The following is a 26,626-nucleotide window of genomic DNA, read 5'->3' on the forward strand; positions in this document are numbered from 1 at the left end:
CATCTCAAGCCCGGCAAACCAGGAGATAGGTGCGATTCTTACCGTCCACTCTCGATTATCAATTGCGACGTTAAAATCCAGGCCAAGCTCCTCGCCAATGGATTCAGTCCTCTGATGACAGCTCTGGTGTTGCCAGACCAATCGGGCTTTACACTCGGACGAGCAACATTGCATAATCTTCGCACCCTTTTCGCCCTAATGCAGGACATCGAGCCAGATCAGGCAGCGGTGGTGGTCTTTTTGGACGCCACCAAAGCCTTTGACTCCCTCAAATGGGACTATTTGGCCAGCGTCCTGGTGAGAATGGGACTCCCACCCTCCTTTCTGGCATGGATCCAGCAATTATCTACGAAGCCACATGCCAAACTGCTCATAAATGGGGCATGCGCTTCAAGATTCGCCATCACGAGGAGGACGAGGCAGGGATGTCCACTCTCCCCGCTCCTATTCGCCCTAGCCATGGAGCCACTTGCGACCAAGCTAAGGCAACACCACTGTGAGCATGCTCTTGTATACCCAGAAAGACAAAATCTCAACTCGCTGTATGCCGATGACCTCACATTGTACTTACGTGACCCCCAAGGAAAGCTTAAATCCCGTACTATGGGCATTCCTGCAATTCGGACACTACTCCGGGATCAATATCAACTGGAGCAAATCACACATTTTTCCCCTTGCAGACAAAGTAAAAAAATACGCCATGGACTTCCCACTGGATTGGTGTGGAGACGAAGTAAAATATCTTGGATAGAGAACACTTATGAGGGCTAACTATGGCAGAGCGCTAGATACACTCTCGGACTCCATTACACGTTGGATTGCAATGCCACTTTCACTAGCGGGCCAAACAGCGTTGATAAAGATGGTTGCCCTCCCAAAGCTACGCTACATTTTCACCTGTATCTCATATGCACCCAGCAAATCCTTTTTTCAAGTCCTCAAATCACAACTTATTTGATTGACGTGGGGGTGGCAAACAACCTAGGCTGAAGTGGGAGGTTCTAACGCTACCCTTTGACAAAGGAGGCTTTGAGGTCCCTGACATGGAGCTCAGTGCCCAGGCGCACTTTGCCACCTACTGGATGAACCCACCTCCATACATGCCACATCTGGCTATAGAATACTGGCCCATGGTTCCAACCCCATACTCAGCCTATATCAGCGCACCTATTAACCCAAAATGCACAGACCCAACTACAGTGGAATGTACAAACAGGGCATGGAGGGCCATCACAAACCGCATGGCAGTGGACTCACTATACTCTCCACTGTTGCCACTAGAAGGCAGACTGGACATCCTGGTCACGCGGGAAGTGTGGTGCCAACAAATGCTACGTAAGCATGACATCCAGACTTGGTGAGCTCTATATGAGAACGGGACCTTCCGCACACGTAAATCCTTTTTCAAAGACTGCCAACCCTCGACCATGGAGCTATTCATGTACGTGAGGCTCCGCCTTGATGTAAAATCTGCCACCCCTGACTTCCCCGCAGAGCCCCCCACATTCGCTCCATTGCACGCCCTATTGCAACGCTCTTCCCCCACACATATGGTATCCCTGCTGTACCAAATCACCTAAACCAATAGCAGGCACAGCGCCCCAAACGCACGGACCAGATGGGAAAAAGACCTAGACGCCCCCATCACTGATGATCAATGGACCTACTGTTGCCAACGGACAGGGAGAACCACGGCTAGCAGCAGGCTCCACATAATTCACTTTAAATTCCTCCACCGTCTCTACTACACCCCGGCATGACTGTTTCGCTTCAGGCTCAGGGAAAACAATAATTGCGACAGATGCGGCAAAGAGGGGGCTGACTTCTTACATTTGGTGTGGGAATGCTCCACAGTCTTAGCGTACTGGGCGGAGATTACCGAAATTCTCAGCCAAATGACAGGGGAACATGTTACCAATGCCCCACTCACCGCATTGTTGGGATAAACAAGAGACTTTAAGGTGCCTTTCCAGAAATTCATATCTTTAAGCCTACTTCTAGCTAAACGTAGGGTAGCCTGTAAATGGGGGCGTGGAAGAGCGCCCAAGTTCAAGGAAAAAAATGGTTCTGTTGGGAATTTTGTAAGCTTAGTTAAGTATGCAGTTAATGCTAATTCTCAATATGTCAATAATCATTCACAGAACGAAGAAATTATACACACATGAACAGAAGGATTCAGAGATTAAATTAATTTTTACTCTGTAATCAGTATCCGAAATTTTTTCTCTCAAAAAGGTATGTATTTACAGGTATGACCAACCATGATACACATACAACATAAAACAATCAGTGATTGAACATACTCATTGACATAGAATCACATATACCATATATACACAAATAACAAAAATACAATAATGCAGACAAAGTCCAAACTCAAGAGCATTAACCACAATTGGACATAATTTTCTAATTCTGATTGTGGAAGTGCGTGGACAATTTGGACAAAGAACGTCGACGTTTCGACCCTATATAGTAGTGCTGGATTGTATGCATCTAGAGCGGGTCTTCCTCAGGACAAAAAGTTGGGCTGGCTGCCTGGAATCAGAATTTTATAGGATTTGATTTCCTGATCTCTCATTAGAGATGTCAGCCGACATCTGAATTAATCATGAATTCTTTACAGTGATTTATTCAACTGGAAAAGAGTGGTGCCGTCAAAACGATCGCCACTTAATAGTGTTCCCGACCAAGACGTCTGTGTCCTGGTCATTAATTGCGGAGCGCTAGACGGACACAGACGTCTTGGTCGGGAACACTATTAAGTGGCGATCGTTTTGACGGCACCACTCTTTTCCAGTTGAATAAATCACTGTAAAGAATTCATGATTAATTCAGATGTCGGCTGACATCTCTAATGAGAGATCAGGAAATCAAATCCTATAAAATTCTGATTCCAGGCAGCCAGCCCAACTTTTTGTCCTGAGGAAGACCCGCTCTAGATGCATACAATCCAGCACTACTATATAGGGTCGAAACGTCAACGTTCTTTGTCCAAATTGTCCACGCACTTCCACAATCAGAATTAGAAAATTATGTCCAATTGTGGTTAATGCTCTTGAGTTTGGACTTTGTCTGCATTATTGTATTTTTGTTATTTGTGTATATATGGTATATGTGATTCTATGTCAATGAGTATGTTCAATCACTGATTGTTTTATGTTGTATGTGTATCATGGTTGGTCATACCTGTAAATACATACCTTTTTGAGAGAAAGATTTTCGGATACTGATTACAGAGTAAAAATTAATTTAATCTCTGAATCCTTCTGTTCATGTGTGTATAATTTCTTCGTTCTGTGAATGATTATTGACATATTGAGAATTAGCATTAACTGCATACTTAACTAAGCTTACAAAATTCCCAACAGAACCATTTTTTGCCTTTGTCATAAACGCCCAGGTTCTGAGGGTTACTGGGTTACCCCATTATTTTTAATGGCAAGTTCAAGGAATGGCTGGGGAACCTAATATATTGCTAGGAACATCTGTCTGTGTATGCGGAATTGATGCCATCCACATCTCGCCCTCAAGGCATATGGGAACCTCTACATATATATCTGCAGGAGCGCACAGCCACGGCAGACGACGAGGGGGACACCCCAGGAGGCCTGTAAATCAAGATGCCGGAGCAATGATTGCGAGGGCCTAGTTGGGCGACCCCTAGCTTCACCGTACGGATTAGGTAACATTTCCTCTATAGAGCGTCACAGAGCACCACTACAAGCCAAATTATGCAATATTAGTACGTGATGTGTGGGATAATGTGTATTGTTTGTATTTTCTTAATGATATTATAAGGTCACAAAATGTAATTGCAAAATACTGAGGATGCTTATACTGTCTCTTCATGTTTTTCTCTTGTTGCAAAACCTGAAAAATAAAGTTTAAAAAATAGGAAAAAAATGTGATTACTGAAGTATATTGGTAAATGGCCCATCCAGGGCACAAATGTGTAACGTGGGAGGTTTTGTATAATTCTAAAATGTCAAAATGTTGAGTGCCAAAGGGAGCGAGCCTATCCAGGGCGATATCATGCCGCATTGATATGTGTTGGTTATTCAAAACTGTAATATTTGCCAATGCAAATGCGTATGTACACAAGATGTACTGCACGCACTGTGTGCGATTGATTACAATGCGCTGTAAGGCTCTGCGTGGTACCACTTTGAAGGATAACAACTGGTTACCATGGCAATAAGACGCAATGCGAGTGGGATATCCTGAGTTCTTAATGGTATACCTTGCCTGACCTTCAATTAGCTTTGGTTTGATGATGGGTATATGACGAGGTTCAAACACGGTGGCCGCCAACACTGAGAAAGGCATACCACTGAAAAGCGTTTGTTTTGTTAAATCGTGTACCATTAAATCCAAAGACGGATTTACCCCTACGAGTGCTGGTGATTATTTTTTCAAGCGTGGATACTTGCGCGAGTCTGCCCTCTCGCACCAAGCACCCACTAGCGAGTGCGAGAGTGTTTGGCAGAAGGGGGAGCATTGATATATATATATATACATACTGTATATGTTCCGGGGTCCCTGCACATGGGTGGGACTATTCAGTGCTAATAACTATTGATGAGTATCTTCTGAAAGAGAATTTGCCTTTTCTCGTCACAGAATTTAGCTGGCCCTTCGGCATTATTTGGTCCTTCCCTGTCATATAATTCCAGTGGCTCTGGATACAGCTCAAACATTCTTATAGTAAGGAGATTGCAAAATGATCAAAAAGGGTCTGACAAGCCAATGAAGAAAGGTGATCTCCTGATTAAGTGAACTTTCAGAACACTATTGTGGTTTGTCTATTTTTGTACCATATATGTCTGAATGCACGTAAGAGGAATTGTATTTTGCATTTTAAATAATAGATTTGGCATTCACCACGACTACTTTCGTCCTGGAAATCCCATGAGGCACAGGGTCAGACTGATTTTCATATAGCCATGTCTGAACTGGGGTGGCGGAGTGAGCGAAAGAATGATGATGGATTAAACTCAGATCAGTTGACTGGGGGTGAGTGCTTGCAATGTTCAACACTCCGTCCATCATCCCCTTTGGTTTTGGTTTGTTCGCCCTAAGTTGGCTGGTTATGCACAGACGTGGGTCCCTTGCTCACTTTGCCACTGGATTCAAGATAGCCTGGCTGATGAGGGCTGTGAGCCCGAAACACCGTTCCCAGGGTGCTTGTTTCTGGTCCAGGGAAGACATGGCTTGGCATTTCGGGCTGGACTGTTCCCATAAGACACAGGGTCAGACTGATTTGCATATAGCCATGTCCGAACTGGGGTGGCGGAGTCAGCTAAAGAATGATGATGGATTAAACCCAGATCAGTTGACTGGGGGTGAGTGCTTGCAATGTTCAACACTCCGTCCATCATCCCCTTTGGTTTTGGTTTGTTCGCCCTAAGTTGGCTGGTTATGCACAGACGTGGGTCCCTTGCTCACTTTGCCACTGGATTCAAGATAGCCTGGCTGATGAGGGCTGTGAGCCCGAAACCGGTCCCAGGATGCTTGTTTCCGGCCCAGGGAAGACATGGCTTGGCAGTTCGGGCTGGATTGTCCCATGAGGCACAGGGTCAGACTGATTTGCATATAGCCATGTCTGAACTGGGGTGGCGGCGTGAGCTAAAGAATGATGATGGATTAAACCCAGATCAGTTGACTGGGGGTGAGTGCTTGCAATGGTCAACACTCCGTCCATCATCCCCTTTGGTTTTGGATGGCTCCAACTTCTACCCGTGATAGTGGTCTGGGTTCATGTAGAAGCTAAAGGCACTGGACAAAACAATTGAGAAAGGGTGCTCAGCCTTGTAAACCTCCTTGGTTCTAACACATGGTTTAACCGGACACAATAGAGGAGTCCTTCCACATTCCATCCCAGAAGTGCTGCGGCCCCGTGATGAAGAAGCTGGAGGTGGCCAGCTCATGGGGGTTGCTCCTTACACCCTGTTTAAAGAGAGCCTAGTGGGACAAGTGACAGTGATCAGTGGTTGCGGCGGGGTGCATTTAGAGTGCAGTACCTTTTCAACCCGGCAACAGATCTAATCATTGTCTGTAAAAGCATGGAAGCATGCCTATTCAGAAGAATTTCTGTCCCAGATGTTTATTACATATCTCGCCAGACACTGCACTGCAGTCAGCAGACCAAACATGCGGCAATTGACCTGTATCTGGCAAGGATGACTGCTCTATGGGCCAAAGGGCAAATGGATGATAGATTGGATACAAAACCAATTTGAGCGGAGGGTTACAAGATATGGGCACTAATCAATTCTTCTACACATCCCATTTAGTTGTTTGGTTGCTGAAGAAGCCTCCTCCCCCAAATACGGTACACTATTTTTTTTCTATTGAGTAATGCACACCTTATATGTTCCAAATTAAAAATGCCAGCTCAGTAGTAGCAATATCACGTCAAGGTTTTTGCAACTTTGTGCTTTTACTATGCAAGTTAAGATGACATCTCAAGACACATGACTAGCATGGACGTGTTAGTAAAAAATAGGGAACAACAGAATGGCTTGTTGACCAACGGCAAAACCTTCATACTTACCCGAGCTTTTCGAGTGTGGCACAGGTCAGTTTGAATTAGCAAAATCAAGTTTTCTTTATTGTTAAACTGGTACCATAAGGTACCACAGAGGTCATTTACACCTGAGAACATTCCATTTTAAATATGAAATACTTTTGCAATTTTTAAGGGCTTCATGTTGATGTGTTCAGCATGTTTCCTCATCATTTAGAAAGGTCAAACCTCTGTCTATCGTAACTAGACAGAAAAAAGCAGAAATACAATTAAAGAAAACCAACATCTGAATATTGTAACTCTCACCTGCATGTCTAGCTCTTGACAGCGCTGCTTTAATTCTTCTCTTTCTGCAAAAGCTTCATGAAGTTCTTCAACTGTCTTTTTTAACTTCAATATGTAATAAGGAAACAATCAAAATATGTTTTAGTAGTCAAGACTGACATCAATTCTGGGATGTACACAGCAGTTGAAAACATTTGCCACTCATTGGAATCTGCATTTCACCGAATAAATCGCATTCTAAAGTGATCTTTCCTTGTGGATATACTACCTTGGTTCAAAAGGTGGAAAACTTGGTGGTAGATTAAATCATCATACAAGAGATAACAATCCATGGGGATTTGTTGCTGGAATCTCTCATCATATATTTTAATAAGATACCAGAAACTCCTTCATTCCTGGTTATAGAGACAGTCAATAACAAGCTACACCCATCTAAGAATTCTGAAAGAAAGCAGACCTCATAAAGGCCAATAGTACAGGCAACTGGTAAACCAACATCTCACAAATAATTAGATTAAGCTTGTTGCAACTATGCACTCTGGGGCTGATTCACAGAACTAATCTGAGACAAAATCATAAACGTACTACTTTTGGTATTCACAGAAGGCATTTAGTAGTAGTAAAGTTAGGATTCCTATCGTTACTACGACTAAACTGAGACAAAATCCTAACTTTATGAATTTCGGTATTCACAAAAGGGATCTAGTAGTAGTAAAGTTAGAATTCCTAACTGAGTTAAACTGATGATATAATTAGCCCTTGTAATAATATAAAAACTATTGTTTTAGAACAACAAAACACTGAAATTTACCAGTTAGTTTTTCTAAGCAATTATAACTTGCACCCTTGCCATGCCTCCGCTTATGATCTCGTATGGTACATCATTCATTCATTAGACCTCATTTTCTATAGTGACTTTAATGCTAATGAGTATAATTTTTTCCAACATGACTGGCCTCCCCGAATGGGTCTTGGGTGTGTGAAGGGAGTGAATTCTCCATGAATGGTTGTTTACAAAGCGAACAATGTGCACAGCAGAAACCTGCCTACTCATTTTACATTGATTGTCCACTATTGTTCGGCTATCTATAAAAGCCTTGCCACAAATCAAAGTTGTATGTATAGAAGGTGCTTACTTTCTTAAGAAGCCTTCAGTGTGTGGAGGGAGTTGGCTCTGCATGAGAAGTCCTGCATAGGAGTGAAGAATGTACGCACCAGGTACTTGCCCACATGTGTGCTTGGATGCCTACAAGGGGTTGGCATTCTGCAAAGGTTTTGGTACAGGATGAATGCAGTGCAGAGCAGGGCCTTCACCACCAAAGGGGCCTTCGGTGTCTAGAGAGAGTAGAAAGGTTCTGCCCAGGGCGAAGACTGTTCACAGTAGGTACTTTCCTACCCATGTCTGGTTCATTGCCCATGAGAGATCGGCTATCGATTAATTAAGGGTTTAGTACAGGGCTTAGGCTGTGTATAGTGGGGATTTGCCTACCTAATGGGGCTTAGGTGATACATAAGGAGTTGTTCAAAGGGTAAAAGAATGAAAACCGTGCGCAGCCGGGGCTTGCCCACCCATGTCTGGTTGATTGCACAAATGAGGTTAACTATCCACAAAGTGTTCTGTACAGGGCAAAGGAAGTCCTTAGGAGGAGCTCGGTTCATGCACCTGAAACGGGAGATTATGCTTTAAATGACTACGCCATTTAGTACTTACTTTCATATCTGAATTGCTGTACTGGTTTATAGAGTATTTTGAACAGCAGTAGGTTGGATGATGTCATCAATAATGTCATTTGAGAAGTCATCAATGATGTCATTGAACATGTCTTGTATGACGCCATATGTGAGGTCATAAGCAGTTCATTGTTGGGGCGCAAGTTATAGTTAGCTCAGTAAACTATAACTGGTGAATTTCAGTATTCTTTTCTTTTAAAACAATTCCTTTTATATTATTAAAAGATCTATCTGTTACATCACTTTAATATTTGTATTTTCCAGTGAATTTCTGTTTTTTTTTCTTTTTTTAATGTAAACTATAATCTTTTTATTGTACCTAACTATAACATCAATTTTTTCTTCGTGAATTTCTGATGTTTGTGTAATGTGAAATAAGACATTATAATGCACCCAACTCTCAGTGGGCAGATAAATCCCCACCATGCATTGCCTTTGGGCCGCAGGCACAGCTCCCAATCTCCCACAAGAGGTCAAACCCTGGCCAAGAACAGTTGAACTGGGTGCAGGGCTTGCTTATGGCCAGACCTTGAGGGCAGCCTACCCACAGGCTACTAACCCCTGATGCGCTCAGCTTTTAGCAGGTGTGAACACAAGTGGATGCATAGCATTGAAACAGCGTAAGTCATGGAGGCAAGTGTGGTTGTACATGGTGAAAATTATATGGGGTACCGTTTACAAATCACAAACATTTGGGTAGTACTTCATGTTAAATAAGGTAAAGACTGATCACAACTGATGTGGGTTGCAGAGGTTCGTTTCAATGTAGGTTGTGGCTTAAAACAAACCCTGTTCCAAAGGCCAAAGCTTCTGTTATCAATAGACTATCCACAAGTCGGTATCCGGGTACATGCCCATTTTACATAGATGTAATACAGTGGTATAGACAAATTTGTTGTAGCAAGGACATTGGTAAAGTACGGATGATTATTTGCAGAACTTCACTGAAGATTTTGTAGCATTGCAAATTGTTGAAAATTGTAAAATGTGTCACAGTCCTACTTAGAGGTGGTTTATCTCACACTGGAATTGCAAGCATGGCTCTAAGGTTATATGCCGGTGTGCTCTTTACAAGTGCCCATGGGAAACAAATGTGCACGGAGAGAGAAAATCTGCTTGCAATAAACGGGACTAGTAGGACTCCCCCCCCTTAGCTATATCAATCACATTAAAGGTATCTGTTGTAAATTAAAGCACAAAGCAGATTAAGAGTGCGCTTTAATGGCCATCCAACTCTCAACAAATGACATCTGTCAACATTCCAATGAAAGCTTCAGTGGAGCGTTTCAAGGTAAGGGGAAAGGGAGGGGGAGATGAAACATACCAAAAGACAACTGTGAGAGATTGTAACACATCTCCCTTATTTACCCACAGAAAAAAACATTGGATTTTACAACTTTGTCACAACTCCAATATTGTCAATTTTCAAGAAGAACCACATTTTTAAACATTTTGGCTAATCGACAGGGAGGGTAGAACTTTCTTGGGCTGTGTGGTCCCTTTACGCTCTTCCTCTCCTGCACCACATCACCTACCCTCCACTCCGGGGCTTTAACTCCGTACCTTTTGTCATACCAACCCTTGTATTTTGCTTGGTGCAGTCTGACCTTTTCGCTAGCTTCTACAGAATTGGGAATTGCCACCCTCCAACCAACTGGGGTTAAGTTTAGCACAGGGTTCTCTCCTCCTGAGGGATACAAAGGGGGAAATGCCTGTTACTAGATTGGGAGAGGTGTGGTATGCCCACAAACAATCACACAAGGATGATTCTAGATCCCAACCATTAGTAGAGGCTAGCTGAATGTGTTCTTTGGCCCTCACAACCAGGCCATTGGCCTTAGGGCAGTACAGTGCAGTCTTCTCATGTTTGATATTGAGTTTGGCCAAAAAATCAACCATCTCCTGCGATGTAAACTGTACCCCATTGTCTGTGACAAGGGAGGATGGTATACCCTCCTTCGCAAAGACGTCTTTGAGAAAATGAAGACCGACACAAGTGTTGGTGCGATGGATGAATTTGTGTGAAATCCAATGGGAGGTGTAGTCGACTAAGACTAACATGAACCTTTTCTGAAAACCCAAACTGTCCATGGGTTCTATGATGTCCATGGCCAGCTGGCTCCATGTCTTAAGGGGCACTTCAACTGGGGGCAAAGGTACCTTCCTTATAGTCTTGGTTTTGTCGCTCCTGGCACAGCTGACACAATTCTTCACCAATTGCTCTACCATAGTGTCCATCCTAGGGAACCAGAATTTTTCTCTCACCCTTTGTTTCGTTAGGCTGCGTCCTAAATGCCCTTTGTGTGCTAGTTCCACTATTCTATTCCTGAGGTTTACAGGTGGTATAATCCTATTTTGACAGAATACTCTGTTTCCCATAGTGCTTAATTCATATCGGACCTCCCAGAAGTCCTTGAGGTTATCCTCTAGTTAGCTGCACTTGCTGGGACATCCTTCCCTCATTATCACTTTGAGTTCGTGTAAGTCCTAATTTTCTTCCATTAATTTTTCTCATTCCTCCTCCGTGAGGGCTGGCTCATCCACCACCATGATGAGACTGTCTAACATTTCATCGGGTTGTTCCTTTTGCAAGGGAGCCCTCAACAGGTAGTCAGCAATTTTGCTCTCTTCGCCGGGGACATACTCAACTCTAAAGTTGAAGTTCTCCAAACCCAAGATCCATTTTCCTATCCGAGGAGTGCAATTTTCCATTCCTTTGACTCTAAAGATGGAAGTAAGGGGCTTATGGTCTGTACGGATGGTAAAGTACAAGCCCTATAGGAAAATCTTGAAATGCTTTACAGCCCAGAAACATGCCAGTGCCTGCCTTTCAATTACACAGTAATTGCTCTCCGCCTTAGAAAGGCACCGGGAAGCAAAAGCAATTATTTTTTCACCTTTATCGTCTTTTTGTGACAGGGTGGCTCCTAGCCCCTTCTTAGATGCATCAGTGGTAAGTATAGTTTTCTTAGTTGGGTCAAAGGTGCCTTATGCAGGTGAAAGCAATATCTCTTCCTTCAACGCATCTACAGTGCACTTGTGCTGGTCCTGCCATTCAAAATCCTTGTTCCTTTTCAGCAACTCACGTAAAGGTTCACACTTGGAAGCAAAGTCTTTGACGTATTTCGCCATGTACTCCATAAGACCGAGTAGGGATTTAACTTCATCCTTGTTCTGGGGTAGGGTGCGTCTTTGACAGCTTTCAGAAGATTGTTCTTTGGTCTGAATCCTTGCTCGGAAATGGAATGTCCAAGGTAGTTGACTGAAGTCACTTTAATTTGACACTTGAACTTCTGCACCGTCAACCCCGCATCCATCAGCTTCTTGAACACCAATCTGAGGGTGCGGTCGTGGTCTTCCACTGAGTGACCGTATACCAGAATATCATTTTGGAAGCACATGGTATGGTCTACATCTTTCAGGATCTGGTGCATGATCTTCTGGAATACCGCTGCGGCGGATACCAATCCAAACTGCATCCTTTTGAACATGTAAGCTCCCCGGGGGGGTTATAAAAGCAGTGAGGGGTCTTGAATCCGGTGCAGGTCTACCTGATGGTAAGCCATAGACAGATCAATGACACTGAATAGCTTCGCCTGACCCATGGTGCTGAGCATCTCATTTATGTTGGGAAGTGGGTACCTTTCAACCCATATGATCTAATTCAGGTTTCGTAAGTCCACGTATAAGCGGATTCCCTTCCTACTGGCCTTGGCCGCGATCACAATGGGCGCCAACCATTCGGACATGTCTACAGGTTCTATGATCTCCATCGTGCATAGTCTTTTCAAATCTCTTCTTAAGGACTCCCTCATTTGGTGTAGTACAGGACGCAACTTGTGTACGACTGGTTTTGCATTGACCTTAAGTTTAATTGTGTGTTGGTAATCGTGAAGGAGTCCCAACCTTTCTTCAAACAGTTCAGGGAACTCATCGCAAATGTTGGCATTATTTGAAATCTGGTCAGTCAGCAAAACTTGTTCTTCCCTGTTTGGATTAAGGATAATACCCAACTCTTTTTGGTGTTGCCACCCTTACAAATTTGAACCTGTCTCTACAATATACACCTTGCCAACAGTGTTTCTTCCCTTGAATTCAATTTGCATCTCTTTCATACCTAAGAGGGGTATAGGTTCTTTATTATAACCTGTGGGGAAAACATCTGGTATCTGTAGTGTTTTGATTCCCTGGTTGTCTATACACTCGAAATCTTTATAGTTCAACAATGTAAAAAGAGAACATGAGTCAGCAAACATTGTGACATTTTTGTTGTTCAGCTTTACCTCACATTTGGGATAAATTACATTTACAGTACCAGTACTTTCTTTCATTTGAAAAATGTACTTCCTCTCACTGGGCATGACACATTTAATTTCTTTACTAGGAGTGCCCTCTACACATGCACTCTCCCCATGATGGGATTCGCCTTCTCTGCACACCCTTGCAAAATGTCCCCATCTATTGCATTTCTTGCAAGTAACTCTACGAGCTGTACAATGGATGTTGTTTGCAAGATGATTGCTGCTCCCACACCTATAACACTTATAAACCCTTTCATTCCCTGTTGGCTTGTGCATGTTTTCTTTGCTTTGCACTTTAATTACTTCACACGTCTCCCCTTTCTCTCAGATATTGGCTACCACTTCAGTTGTGTTCTTTATTTCTTTTATACATTTGGCAGTGTGTTCCACTGATTTAGCAATACTCACAGCTTTCCGAAGGCTGGGGTTTTTAGCTAACAGTTTTTCTTGGATGTGTAAGTTGTTAGTACACCGCAACAATTGGTCTCTAATCAAAGAGTCTGTTAAATTGCCAAATTCACACAATTGAGTAAGACCCCTCAATGCTGCAATGTAGTTAGTAACTGACTCTTGTTTACCCTGAGACCTACAGAAAAAATTGTGCCATTCCAACATTACATTTATTTTGTCCCCAAAGTGAGTTTCCAACTTTATCATGGTGGTAGCAAAATGGTCCAAACCTTCCACTGCCTCTCCATTGGGGTTTTCTGGTTCGGGCAGCGTCTCATAAATTTTGCGCCCTTGTACACCCAAATTGTGAAGGAGGATGTGCTGTTTGCGCATGGCAGTGAAACCTTCACCCGCTATGGCAATCAGGTACGATTCGAAAAATTTGACCCACTCCTTCCAGCATATCTCGGGTTCTCCTACTTCATTTAGAAATGGGGGTGGCTGTCTCATGCTTGCCGCAGCCATCATGGTCTAATTCGGGTGCCCAACCGCTAGAATGAAGGATTGAAAAATTCTTAGAGTCAAAAATGCAGTGGACGTACGTTCGGACTGGGAGTTACCTTTACAATTTCCCCAAAGGTGTGAAATAACCAGGATGTTTCAGTGCCAACTGCTCATAGTTCTGATCCTAGAAAGTCATAATGTCCATGTGCTAGGTTCATGAAATGCACATGTTCTCTTAAGGTGCGAAGTGAATGCTTAACCTTGATAAAGTATACAGCATGTTCCAAACTAGCTTCCTTATACCATGAGCATATGTTTTACCTCCAAACTTCATCCGTATTAAAAACCCCTTCTATTAATTGGGAAGGAGGTTCTGTTTTTGCCACAGCGCTTGTGTTCCCACTACCTGGAGTAGCGTCTCACTTCCAGGAATCACCATTGTTTATTTTGCTATGGCAACTAGCATGGATTGATGAGAATCCAATTCCAGTCAAAACCGCTGAAAGCGCTCGCAAGTACTGCGCACAACCTGGGGATTAGTGTCTCAAACTTACAGAAATACTCCCTCTAATTTGGTCGGATCACCATCTCATCCTGGCTTCACTTCCAGTGGGCGACCCCCTGGTCGACAAGCCCCACCTTAATCCCTGTCTCCCCTACCTGGCATGGGATGACTTAGATGTACGCAGGCTGGAAACCTTGCTTAATGATACCCTCCCTACGTTATCTCCGGACCCCAATAACGCCACGTCCCAATTTTACAACTGGGTGAGCTCAGCAGCAAAAGATCTGGTCCCACTTAAACAACGGTCACGCAATAGATCTACCCCCTCGGCCCCGTGGTACTCAGAGGAACTGCGTACCCAAAAACAAAACTGCCGAAATAGAGAGAGACACTGGCGGAAGGACTACACACCCGAAGCCAAACTCTTATATAAAGAGTCGGTAGCAAAATACAAACATCTTATCTTGGACGCAAAAAAAAAGTATTATTGCAATAAAATTGAAACAGCACAAAACTCCAATAAATGTCTATATGAGACCACCAAACAATTGGCGGGTTTCTCTGTGGATCTCACACCTCCCCCGTCCCAAACCCTTTGCGACGCTTTATCTAAGTTCTTCTTCAGCAAAGTTGATGACATTTACAGGGTTTTCGCCAATAACGTCACTCTCTTCCACAGCCCATCAATTCAACCTGAAGGACCCATTCTCTCGCAGTTCAGCGAGGTCACGTGTCCGCAGGTGCTAAAAACGATATCCACCATCAAATCGGGATCGGCCCTTGACCCTTGTCCCTTGAAGGTCCTGAGACTTATCATGGATGCAGTCTTACCCTCTATAACCAATATCTGCAACTCCATGTTTAGCACCGGCATCTATCCCGAGACACTAAAGAAAACCCTAATAAAACCGTTGCTCAAAAAACCTACCCTTAATAAAGAAGAACCCAAAGCTACCGCCCCATCGCCAGTCTCCCACTATTAGCAAAAATTGTGGAAGAAATTATGAATGCCCAACTCTCCTCCTTCATCGAGGATAACAAATGCCTAGATGAATCACAGTTTGGCTTCCGTCGCTTCCACGGAACCGAGACGGCCTTGGTCAAAGCGGCGGACGACATCAGATCTATCCGGGATGCGGGAGGTACCGCCGTCCTGATATTACTAGACCTGTCGGCGGCCTTTGACACGGTCGACCATACCACCTTGGTCGACCGTGTCGAGAGCATAGGCATCCAAGGTAACGCCAAAAATCTTCTTGCCTCCTTCCTGGCCAACAGGAACCAGGTCGTCACTGTGGGACCTTTTGAATCCTCCCCCCTGTCACTACCGTGTGGAGTTCCCCAAGGCTCATCCCTTAGTCCGACACTATTTAACATTTATGTGTCGGACCTTGCCAATGTCATCAGGGCACACGGGATGAGCCTCACTTCATACGCTGATGACACTCAACTGGTCCTAGCCGTCAAAAACGACGGCCTTCAGAAAGCCAACATGTTCAACCAGGGCATGTCGGCTATCGGGAACTGGATGTCACACAATTGTCTGAAGCTAAACTCCGATAAATCGGAGGTTGTAATCTTCGGCAATCTCTCTCCGGAGTGGTCCCCCCGTTGGAGGCCGTCATCCATGGGCCAGCCCCCAGTCCCGGTTGATAAAGTGAGGAACCTGGGAGTCATGTTTGACAACCGTCTGAACTTCCTACCACACGCCAATCAGATATCCTCTTCAGCCTTTCATAAACTTAGGCTCATCAAAAAAATTCTGCCCTTTTTACCTGAAACCACGGCGAAAACGCTGGTAAGCTCCCTGGTGCTCTCCACCCTAGACTATTGTAACGCTTTGTTTCTAGGGGCCCAGGAGAGAGTGTTAACAAAAATGCAGTCCATACAGAACGCGGCCGCCAGGCTCCTAGGGCGAATCCCCAAATTCCATCCGGCTTTACCCACCATGAAACAACTTCATTGGCTTCCGGTGAGGAAGAGGATTATGTTCAAAACTCTGTGCCTGGTATACAAGGCTTTACACAACGCTGTCCCAGCGTTCTTCACTCAGAACCTTACCCCCTACTGTCCATCCAGAGCACTGCGCTCTTCCAGCTCCCTGTACCTGGTGATCCCCCGAACTAAATCTGTCAACTGGGGTGACAGAAGATTTCTTGTGGCTGCTCCAAAATTATGGAACACACTGCCTCATCCCATCAAGACCAGCACGTCCCTCTGGTCTTTCCGAAAAAACCTCAAAACCTGGCTTTTTAATCATTGATCTCCCAGTCCCCTTGTTGGCTAAACATTGTAGATACTTAGCGCCGAGATGCCCACGGGCCTTCGTTTCGCGCTTTATAAATGTCAAAAATAAATAAATAAAATAAATCAGACGGCGCCTGCTCGCGCACCCCCAAAGCTGCCTCAGACGTCGGACTGACAGGAACGCTCGACGAGCAGGAATCACTTCAAGCGACGGTAATCTTGCTCCTCATCACCTCACATACGCTTCGGTTTGCGCTCTCCACATACTGCTGCCACCAATTCGTTCCCACAGATTCTCTCAACCGCGAAGGTACACTCTCCCACTTCAAGGCTTGTCAACAGCACACTTCAGGATGCTTTGCTCCGGAACACGCGATGACCCGTGATATACACGGAGGTTGATTTGGGGAACTCACCGCTACCTGCCACGTCTTGGTTTTGACAAACTCTGCCACCAGCTTGCTTGTGTTATAAGATTTTGACCGATCTGTGTACTGCTGACAACCCTGCAGAAGAGCCCCAGTAGACCACTATCTCACAGATCCACGTAGAATTATATAACCGGATGCCGCTCCTCATCTCATGTGGTATTAAAGGTTTCCAAAACCCTTTCTTAGGGATTCTCTTCTTTAAATAATGCAAATGGAGAGAGCACAGAGAGGGGAGATGGCCACAACTGCCCCCTTTCCAGCAACTCGTCGCCAGTGTTGTAAATTAAAGCACAAAAGCAGATTAAGTTCAGAGTGCGCTTTAATGGCCATCCAACTCTCCTCAACAAATTACATCTGTCAACATTCCAATGAAAGCTTCAGAGGAGTGTTCCAAGGTAAGGGTAAAGGGAGGGGGAGATGGAACGTACCAAAAGACAACTGTGAGAGATTGTAACAGTATCCTACTGTCATTATCATTTTGCAACCCAATTAACAGAGCTGGAGATTAAGTATGGTTTATCCTCCTCACGACAATAACCCAATAATTCTATTTTTTTCTACTGGTGACCCTCATCCACTCTAACAGTGGCATGCTTCATCATCAGGTCGCATCATGGGCTCTAAAAACCAGGATGGGCTCAACTATATCCCAGGTTGCACTTTGGAGAATAGTGTCTTATGGGGTACTAACGTAAAATTATCTTAAAAACACCAAGGCATCCTTTCTAATACATGGTGTTTTTACTTATGGATTAAAACGAATCTCGGGTAATCAAGGGAGATTAATACCCTGCACTATAAAACCGAGTCAACATGTTTCAGCCCTTTTTAGTAAGTGGCCCAAACGGGTCACAAGTTTTCATCAGAACCACAATATTCCCCGGGCTTGATGAAAGGGGATTATTTTATGGAGATTCTAGTGATCTATGTGCCGTATACAATTTTAGTGGGATACACAAAGAAATACACATAACATGCAAAAGGGCTCCTTGCCCAACCGTTGAGTCTGTCACATCCGGTCCCTAATTATGGAAAACTCTACTGGGAGGACATGTTCCTGTATCACATAGTCCTCAAGGGTGCCATGTCGCTTGTAGAACCTATAATAACCCCCTTATTCCTTCCTGGTTGCTCACAGAAAGGAATAAACGTATTTCTATAGGTATATACAAGCGACATACCACTCTCCTTGCCCAGTTCGGAGCAACAAGGATGACTTGGGTCTGCTCTTTCCTGATCTTCATCAGAACTCTGGGCAGGAGAGATAGAGACAAGAAGGTGTACAGGGGTCCTGATCTCCAATCCAAGCAAAAGGCATGTCCGAGCAAGAGCCGCATTAGGAACTCCAACGCACAGAAGCTTTGATACTGTGGATTCTCTGAGGAGATGAAAAGATAAAGACTGGGTTCTCCCAATTGGTTGAATACACCCAGGGCCACCTTTAAGTGCTGCTGCCATTCATAATCCACTGGGCAACGTCAGCTGAGTTTATCTATCTTGGCATTCAAAGATCCTCCAAGGGTGCTGTGCAACCAGGGAAATGCATCGGGCATTCATCCACTTCCAGAAGCGCAATTCCTCCCTGTGCAGCACCCAAGCCCCCACGCCCCTTGAACAGCTTTCGGTGGGAGGTGAGCCACCTGCAGCTTCTACAAATTGATGTGAAGATGGGCTTCCACCAGAGTCACGAGCCCTCGGATCTGATCTCATCCTCCCCCAGATGACCTTTCCAATCCAGAAATGATGCTAAAAATGTCAACAGGTGGGTCGTTGTGTGGAGGTTGCTTACAACTGTCTGAGGCGAGCCCGCCTTCGGCAGCCAGTCAATGAGGTATGGGAAGACTGGTATTCCAAACCTCCACAGATGGGCAGCGACTGCCACAATCCCTTTCCCAAACACCCAAGGTGCACTTATAACTCCGAAGGAGAGCAGCAAAAACTGAAAGTGCTCCTGGCCTACATAAAACTGCAGGTAGCTTCTGAGGAACTGCAAGACAGGGATGTGGAAATAGGCATCCTGCAGATCCAATGCCACAATCCAGTCTCCTGGATCTAGGACAGACAGAACTTGTGCCAGGGTGAGCATTTTTAACATGTCCTTTGGGATACGAAAGTTGGGTGAAGATGGAGGACAGACTGGGGACCTGTGCCCTTTTTTGACACCAGAAAATAACGGAAATAATAACCAGCCCTGATTTCTGAGGCCAACACCCTCTTTATAGCTCTCTTGACCAGGAGAGCTTGAACTTCTCAAAGTATGAGCAAGTGGTCCTCCGGGAGGCGTTGTGGTGGAGAAGGAATGTCAGGGTTGTGTCAGGAAAGGAAGGAAGTAAACATTCTGCACAATCTGGAACAGCCACTGATTGGCTGTAATGCCCCTCAACCCAGGGAGGTAAAAGGTGATCCGTCTTCCTACCAAATGATCAAGTGTGGCTAAGGGTAAATTCAAGTGGTTTTGCAGTGGCTACAGAGGAAAAAATTGAGGATTGGGTCGAATGTTGCCCTTAGGAGCCTGGATGCTGATGGCTGGATCTTCCGCATGTGCCTCAAAAGGTTTGGGAAGCCTGCTGTTGCTGAGGAAATGTTTGGTTCCGCCTCTGCCGATATCCTCTCCTAAAGTCTCAAAAAAAGTAAAATTGCTGGGGAAACTGCTGTGGGGGCGCTGCCAAATCCAGGAAGCAATTCAGGGCAAAATCCCCATTATATCCACAGAGGTGTGTGCCGGTAAACAATATGACTATGAGGGGCTGTTGGACATCGCTTGAAAATCCGGTGGAGCGAATCCAGGCACGATGCTGAAGCACCACACTGGTTGACAGCCCTACCTAAGCAGTCAGTGGTATCCAGGCCTGAGCAGATGGAGTATGTCGCTGCATCTTGGCCATCCTTAATAAGGCTTTGGTGATTGGCCAGATATCATCTGGAATGACTGGCAAGATGTCCGCCACAATGTCCCACAATGCATAAGAATATCTCCTTAGGAGGCAGCTGGTACTGACTGACCTGAGGGCAAGGCTAGCAGAGGAAAACATATTATTGGCGAATGTCTCAATATGTTTCAACTCTCTATCTGGCAGAGTAGTCGGGAACGCATTCTGGTTCAGTCGATGTCTTGAGACCTGCACCAACAAACTTTCTGGGGTGGGGTGTAAGAGGAGGAAAGCAGGGTCCTCCAGAGAGCGCCTATGGTATCTTGCAATTGACATTGTCACTACAGGGCAAGATCCTGGTTTTGCCCAGGTGCCCTTCAGTATATCTGTGAGGTGCTCACTGAATGATAAATGAGGTTCCCAGGAAGTCTCTTCCAGGTGAAGAACCTCTGTTAGGACATTAGATTTGATATCTGCAAAAGGTAAGGTGAGGTCCAGAACCTCCACTACACTCCTAAAGACAGTGTCATGAGAATGGTCTAGATCCACTGGTGTCTTGAAAATCCAGGATGACAATCTCATCATCAGTTAGCTGACTTTCGTTGCCATTAGAATTATAATATTGTCACAATGTTTCAGGGTTGGAATGGGTATATTGACGGGAGGGCTGCGACCTTGGTAGAGGTTGCAGGTGATCTTCAGAGTCTAAAAGGACTATTGGCTCCCACTAGGGCATTGTGGGGGGCGGCGTCGACACACAGGATTGCCGAATCAATGGTGGCACCATGGGTGGCATCGGGCAAGATGCTATGCCTGAAACCTGTGCTGACCTCGAGGTGTGGTTGAGTGGTACAGCCGGTATCTACAATGAATTCGCTAGTGGTAATCCAACTGGAAGACACCTCAGATTCAGGGCCCTAAGGAGTGCTCCAGTCATCTGGTAGGGCACCAAATTTCAAACTATGGCCTCCTTGAATACCGTTATCCACTGTGGTGTTGGTGTTGGACCAGCAAAAAAGGGGGGAATTGGGGGAGGGTCAGAATCAGTTCTGTAGTCGGAGGTAGGGTTCATTGCCTGGAGGTACAAGGTGCTTTGCGTGACTCTGGAAGGTGGGAGTGGCAGGACGAAGGGAGGTGTGTTTCGATTTCTTGTGACTCTTGGACTTTTTTGACTTACCAAAAGATCTCGACTACCATGAAGAATGGCAGCAAGAAAGACCTCTGGAGCAAGAGTGCATTGTGCCTTCGACTTTAACTGTGACTGGCCATCTTCAGTTACCGCTCATGTTCTGCAACATATATTTTGGCTTTACGGCCTTGGATGGCTTTTGATATAATTTTTTTGCACTTGACACACAACGTTGAATTGTCCTTGGAGCCCAGACACCACAGACAGACCTCATGGAAGTTCGCCACTGACATCTGTCTGTGGCATTCCTTACAGAGCTTGAACCCTGTCATGTTTGAAGGGAACATGTCCCTTGCTCACTTTTTAAAAAGTCTACCAACTTGACAGAATTCGGGAATGGAGCTCCGAATCCTCATCGGAAGGTGCAGAAAGAAGAGAACTGGCATTAGCATACAAATGAGGCAGCTATGTAGGGGTCTCAACGTCAAATTTGGGATGGGATGTACCTGACGCGGAGTCACACGATGCCACCTACCAGTGCACAAGGGGATAGCTGAAGAAAATAATCTCCGGATCTAGTCTGGCACCTAGCTATAGTTACAAAGTGAGCAATCTTCAAGTCTTAAAATCCTATATGACTCTGTAACAATGTCTGTGTGATGTCATCAGTGATATCATTTGAGATGTAATCAGTAGAGTCATCAATGCTGTCATTTGACATATGTGGTTTATATGTAAGGAGAGGTGATAAGCAGGGCATAGAAGAGACACAGGTTATAATGGATGAATTTAAGTTTTTGTGGGATTCTAAACATTAGGTTTTGTGTTATTTCAGCATTTGACTATAACATCACTTAAACCTTATTTTTTTCAGTGAATTTCTGTGCTTTTTTTTAATGTAGGTCTAAGATCTTATTACCAATCCTAATTATAGCATCACTTTACCCTTTGTTTTTTTCAGTGTATTCAGTGTATTGCAGTTTTTTTACCATATTCAGCCAACTCCCCCACTGCAAATGGTTTTCGGTCAAACGCAGGTGGGGGTTGGCAGCAGAGCCTAGCCTATGGTCAGGTGCTGTGCACATACCCCCTCAGACAGTCCCATGACCTCACAAGTGCCAGGTGGTCAGGACGTCCCTACCCTGGCACTCCCCCCAACCCTCATAAGTATTTTTTATTTATAAACTTTGGGACATGGGTACAGAGACCTTGGGTCCTGTGATGGCAGCCGTAACAATTTTGTCACGGTTGTGGCGAGACAATCAGATCTTTTGGTATTGCAGGACTTCTACAGGTCCTTCAGCACTGGAAAGGCTGCCAGGAGTAAAACCTCCCTCTGCCGATCGAGGGCCCTATCATTTTAATTTTTGGTACTGGGGTACTCCTCTGAGACCTGCTGTTCGGATATACCCACCTTTTTAACCCTTTCCTGACCACCTAAAGCACCTCTTTCAATGTGAATTTCTCGAAAAATGCTGAATGGATTCACACCAAATAAAGAAAAGCATTCCTTTTGAGTAAAGTTCTAACTTTCTGCAGAATCTGGAGTAATCACATTAAGCCATTTTTTTCTGTATCAGAGAGTATGTTTCCTATAGGAATTAACATGAGAAATCAGTGTTGTGGGACCCTCAACTTTCAAGAACGGAGCTGAGGTAGAGGAACTGTTTTTTGGGAGGTTTCATACAGATTCATCAAATGGCACCAAAGTTATTGGCAAAACAAAAAAATGCTCTTCTTATGGAAACTCTACCCTACCTATAACTACAGAGAGGTATGAGGAAGGGCATGTGTGGGTACATGTGCGTAGGTGTGCCAGTTCTGTAAGTGCTTGGCAATGTGTGTAGCTCCTTACTGCTTAAGAGGGTCCTTCTTGTGAATATTATCGGTTACTAATGGACAACCACATCAATCAAATTTAAAGGAAGGCTGACCTCTAGGTATTGGGAAATAATAGAGTTAAAAGATAATATATTAATTTACACTGAGGTCCCCATAACTTGAAACAATGTGAAGTACTAAAATGACTCCTGGAAAGTAAAGACCTCATGGGCACTATATTTAACCATCTTGCTATATTAGCCGTCAGGCCACATGGCAGAGGTTGCCCTCTTCAAAAGGAATTTGTAGATTATGCAAAAGAGACACTGCATCTGCTGATCATTTGTTATCACACAGTCATAAATGAACACATTTAAAAGTCAAGTGCTTTCACATCTGTTTTAGATTTGTCAATAGGTATTTATTTGTATTTCTTTTGAAGTCCATAAATAATCATGGTGATAGTCTTTCATTGATTGAATATCGAAAGGGAGGGAACTGTATATAGATGCATTTAGTTTTATAAATCAAAAAGGCAGGTATGGAGTGCTTTACGAAATGTGAGCAGACTGTATTCTCTTCTTTGTTTGATTGGCAAAGAGTTCCATAGTAAGGGGCCTAGATGGTGGAAAGTTCTGCCTCGCCAGATTTGGAGACTAAATCTGGGGATTCTGAAAGAGAAGGAATTTGAAGTCCTTATATTCCCGGGTAGGATGGTTCTTCCTCAGTTTTCTTGCCAGACAAATTGGAAGAGATCTGTATTAGGCTTTGAGAATTAGACAGGCAGCTTTAACTGGATCGGTGTTTTTACTCTGAAATCGTTATTTTATTAACTGGAAATAAGCCTAGTGGTTGCATTTTACAGGTTCTGTAGTCTCTTATTCTTTTTAGAGTTTTTTGGGCCAAAATCCAGACATGATGAAATGAAGGCATGAGCCACTGTTACATTATGGTGATAGAAAGGAATGGGAAATTTTCCTTAATGTTTTGAGTTAAAAAGGTTAGGATTTGGCTACAGCTTAGGTCTGTAGGCCAAAGATAACTTTCAATTTAGGATAAATCCCAGGTTATGAGCGTACTGACCAGATTGGGAGGGATGTATAAGACTGTTGGTCAGATGGATTGGTCCCATTCAATGATTTTATACTAAATAGGAAGGATCTGCATTTTACCAGGATTAAATATGAGAAACCTTGCTTGCATACAGACTTGAGTTATTGCTAGTACTATGGGTAAATTAAAGGGAGGATCAGTGGGTGATCAGGGCAGACAACAGACTAGTTGGGTGTCATCAGCATAGAAATAGGTTTTTACATTGTATTGTTGAGGCAGGATAAGTAATGGAGCTACCTATAAGTTAAACAATAATGGGGAAATTATAGCTCATTTCACCTAGGTATGGTTCTGGCTTTAGGCTAGAAAAAGACATGGGGCCAGATGTACAAAGCATTTTTTACATTTAAATGGTCTGATTCGCAGCACCAGGCCTTTTGTAATTGCAAACATGCTTTTTTCAATGTACAAATACCAAACTGCGAACCAAATCACAATTTGTGTTTCTGATCCACATCCAATTCGGTATTTGGAAGGGGTGTGTTTAGGGTGTCGCTTTCAAATAACGAATCAGTAAAATTGTATGTCAAATTTATTGGGCATTTAGTAGAAAATGTGCTGTCTGTTAATGACAGTGCGCCACCACACGATGCTTTAGTTACATTCAAAAATTGCTCGCCTCATGTCCATTAAAGCTAAATGAGTCGCAAAAGTTTGTCGGTTGCTAAAGTTTGTTGTTCTAAAAAGTGGGTCATGGTTCAAAAAAGTTTGGTAAGCACTGGTCAAATCCAATATTATGTTATTGTTGTTAGAATTTAAAGAGCCAAGTAATTTGACCTTTTTATATGTTTTTGTAAACTGACAACAAATTTAAATGATACATGATTAAAGATATTTTATTAGGAATACCTGTAGCTCCATGTCTCCAGAAAAGTCGATTCCTGTAGCGTCCACTGTGTCTTTACTCATCAGCTACGAAACAAAAAATAAACTGTACTTACTGCAGTTACAAATATTAAGGAATAATTATTCTCTAAAGTTATACAGTATTTTACACATCAAACATGCGGGGACAAAGCTTTGAAAGTAGCATGAGTTGTAAAAATAACAATGCTGCAACATGCATAAAATAGATACATAGAGCATGGTATGTAATTTACCAAAACAAATCCCAAAGAGGAACATAGCAAATTTATATTTCAAACTTGCTGCTTCTACCATTATCTGGAAGAAGAGAAAGTAATATAAGTGCCACATCTCCAAATTAAATTGTACGATCTCTTATTAAGGCGGCAGCAGGTGTTCTATGGACTTACTTTAGCATGGATGAGATCAATCTAGTCACCATGTAAAAAATATCACATCTATTGGCGAGGTTCGGTCTGTATGGCTGGATGATGACAATGTACTCAGTGACTTACCGGTGCGCAGAAGATGGCATACCCGATAAGACAAGGCAAGTTTAGGTTAGCAAAGAGTAAACAAAACGTTCTGTAATTCAGGTTGTTTGTCATGAGTATTTTCTCTTAAGCCAAAAACAGACTATATCTACGAACATGCAGGATCCGTGGAACGCCATTTTTAGATTTTTTTTCCAATGACTTGTAAGAGGCAATAGTATTTTCTTATCTTTCTTTTTTTTTTTTTAAATCAAAATAATTAGAAAAATTAACAAACAATACATTTTACTGAAAAACCAATGAATTAACCTTATTAAAATCTTCAATTTTGGGGAAAATATAGCTTTTAGTAGGCTAGGCACACACACTGTGCCAATTAGACACTGCACCTTTGATAAATTTCAGATTCAGCCAGACTTCCCATCATGCAGTTTAGGGCAAGTGAGGCAATTCACTTGAAAGGTAATACAGGGAATGATTCCTGCAAGAAATTGGGTTATTAGTTGATAGAGGTGGAAGCTCTACTCAAATAATAAACACAGCCCGTGTCAGATTGAACCAAAAAAGTCAGTGAATAAACCTGTGCTTAACCCTCTGGAAGTTTGGCACAAAAGTAGCAAGGCTTAACCTAAAGTATTTATGCAGCACTCACAAAATAATACAGCAACAACACAATAAAAGAAACCTTCCAAACCAATTTATAAAAATAGCATAAAATGTAATAATTACAATTATAGCAAATTGACAAAAAAGCAGTCAGTGGACCGAAAATTTTAGTTTTTAGAGTTTTAGATGCAAAGAGCGCCAAAAAACACAAAGCGACACTCGCAGTTATCTGGTTGCACTGGACTGGGGTAAGGTTACAAGTTCAAGCCGACCGCCATTCAGCCCCCGTTGGATACATGCACCAGGTTCACACCGCTAAAGAGTTACCTTCTCAATGCCACATGAGGAGCTGCCGTTCACAACACAGGAGCCATGAGGCGGTTGTTGTAGGCGCGAGCAGCAGGTCAGATGTGGCGATGTTGTAGAGTGAAAAGCTAGTCATCGCTGGAGACTCGTGCTGGCAGGTGACGGGCTGTTGCTGTCAATGCTAGGTGCAGGTCTCACTGGAGCTGTGCATTGATGGTCGTCAGGGAAGGTCTCTGTAGGTGCGAAGAGGTCACTTTTCAGTCTTGAGGAGCAGAAACCTTCTGTATCTTCACCTTGAAAACAGGAGTACACTAATGGCCAGGACCTGGAGGTCACTTCTTGGGGATCAGAGCTCACTCCAGCAGAGGCCAGCAGTAGGGATCAGGCTATTACAGGTAGGTCCAGATGAAGCTGGTCAGTTGCAGGGAGGCCTGGAAGCATGTTGTGCCCCTGTAGCGCAAACCGGAGGTCCGCCAACTGACTATCACTTCTGGGGAGCTTGGGTTTACGGCAAACAG

The 26,626-nt window shown here is 43.8% G+C and overlaps 1 protein-coding gene across 1 annotated transcript in view; it reads right to left on the reverse strand.

Moving 5' to 3' along the window:
- The window catches only part of HOOK1 (hook microtubule tethering protein 1), an 859,473-nt gene that overhangs the window by 452,858 nt on the left and 379,989 nt on the right, over positions 1 to 26,626 (reverse strand). The window contains exons 7-8 of the mRNA XM_085602484.1: positions 24,706 to 24,768; positions 6,836 to 6,919 (exon numbers count right to left, since the gene is read on the reverse strand). Coding sequence (XP_085458610.1) covers positions 6,836 to 6,919; positions 24,706 to 24,768 — 147 coding nt within the window. The remainder of the gene's footprint in view (positions 1 to 6,835; positions 6,920 to 24,705; positions 24,769 to 26,626) is intronic.

Source organism: Triturus cristatus, chromosome 4_2 (assembly GCF_964204655.1).
Source record: "Triturus cristatus chromosome 4_2, aTriCri1.1, whole genome shotgun sequence".
In the NCBI taxonomy this organism is placed as follows: Eukaryota; Metazoa; Chordata; class Amphibia; order Caudata; family Salamandridae; genus Triturus; species Triturus cristatus.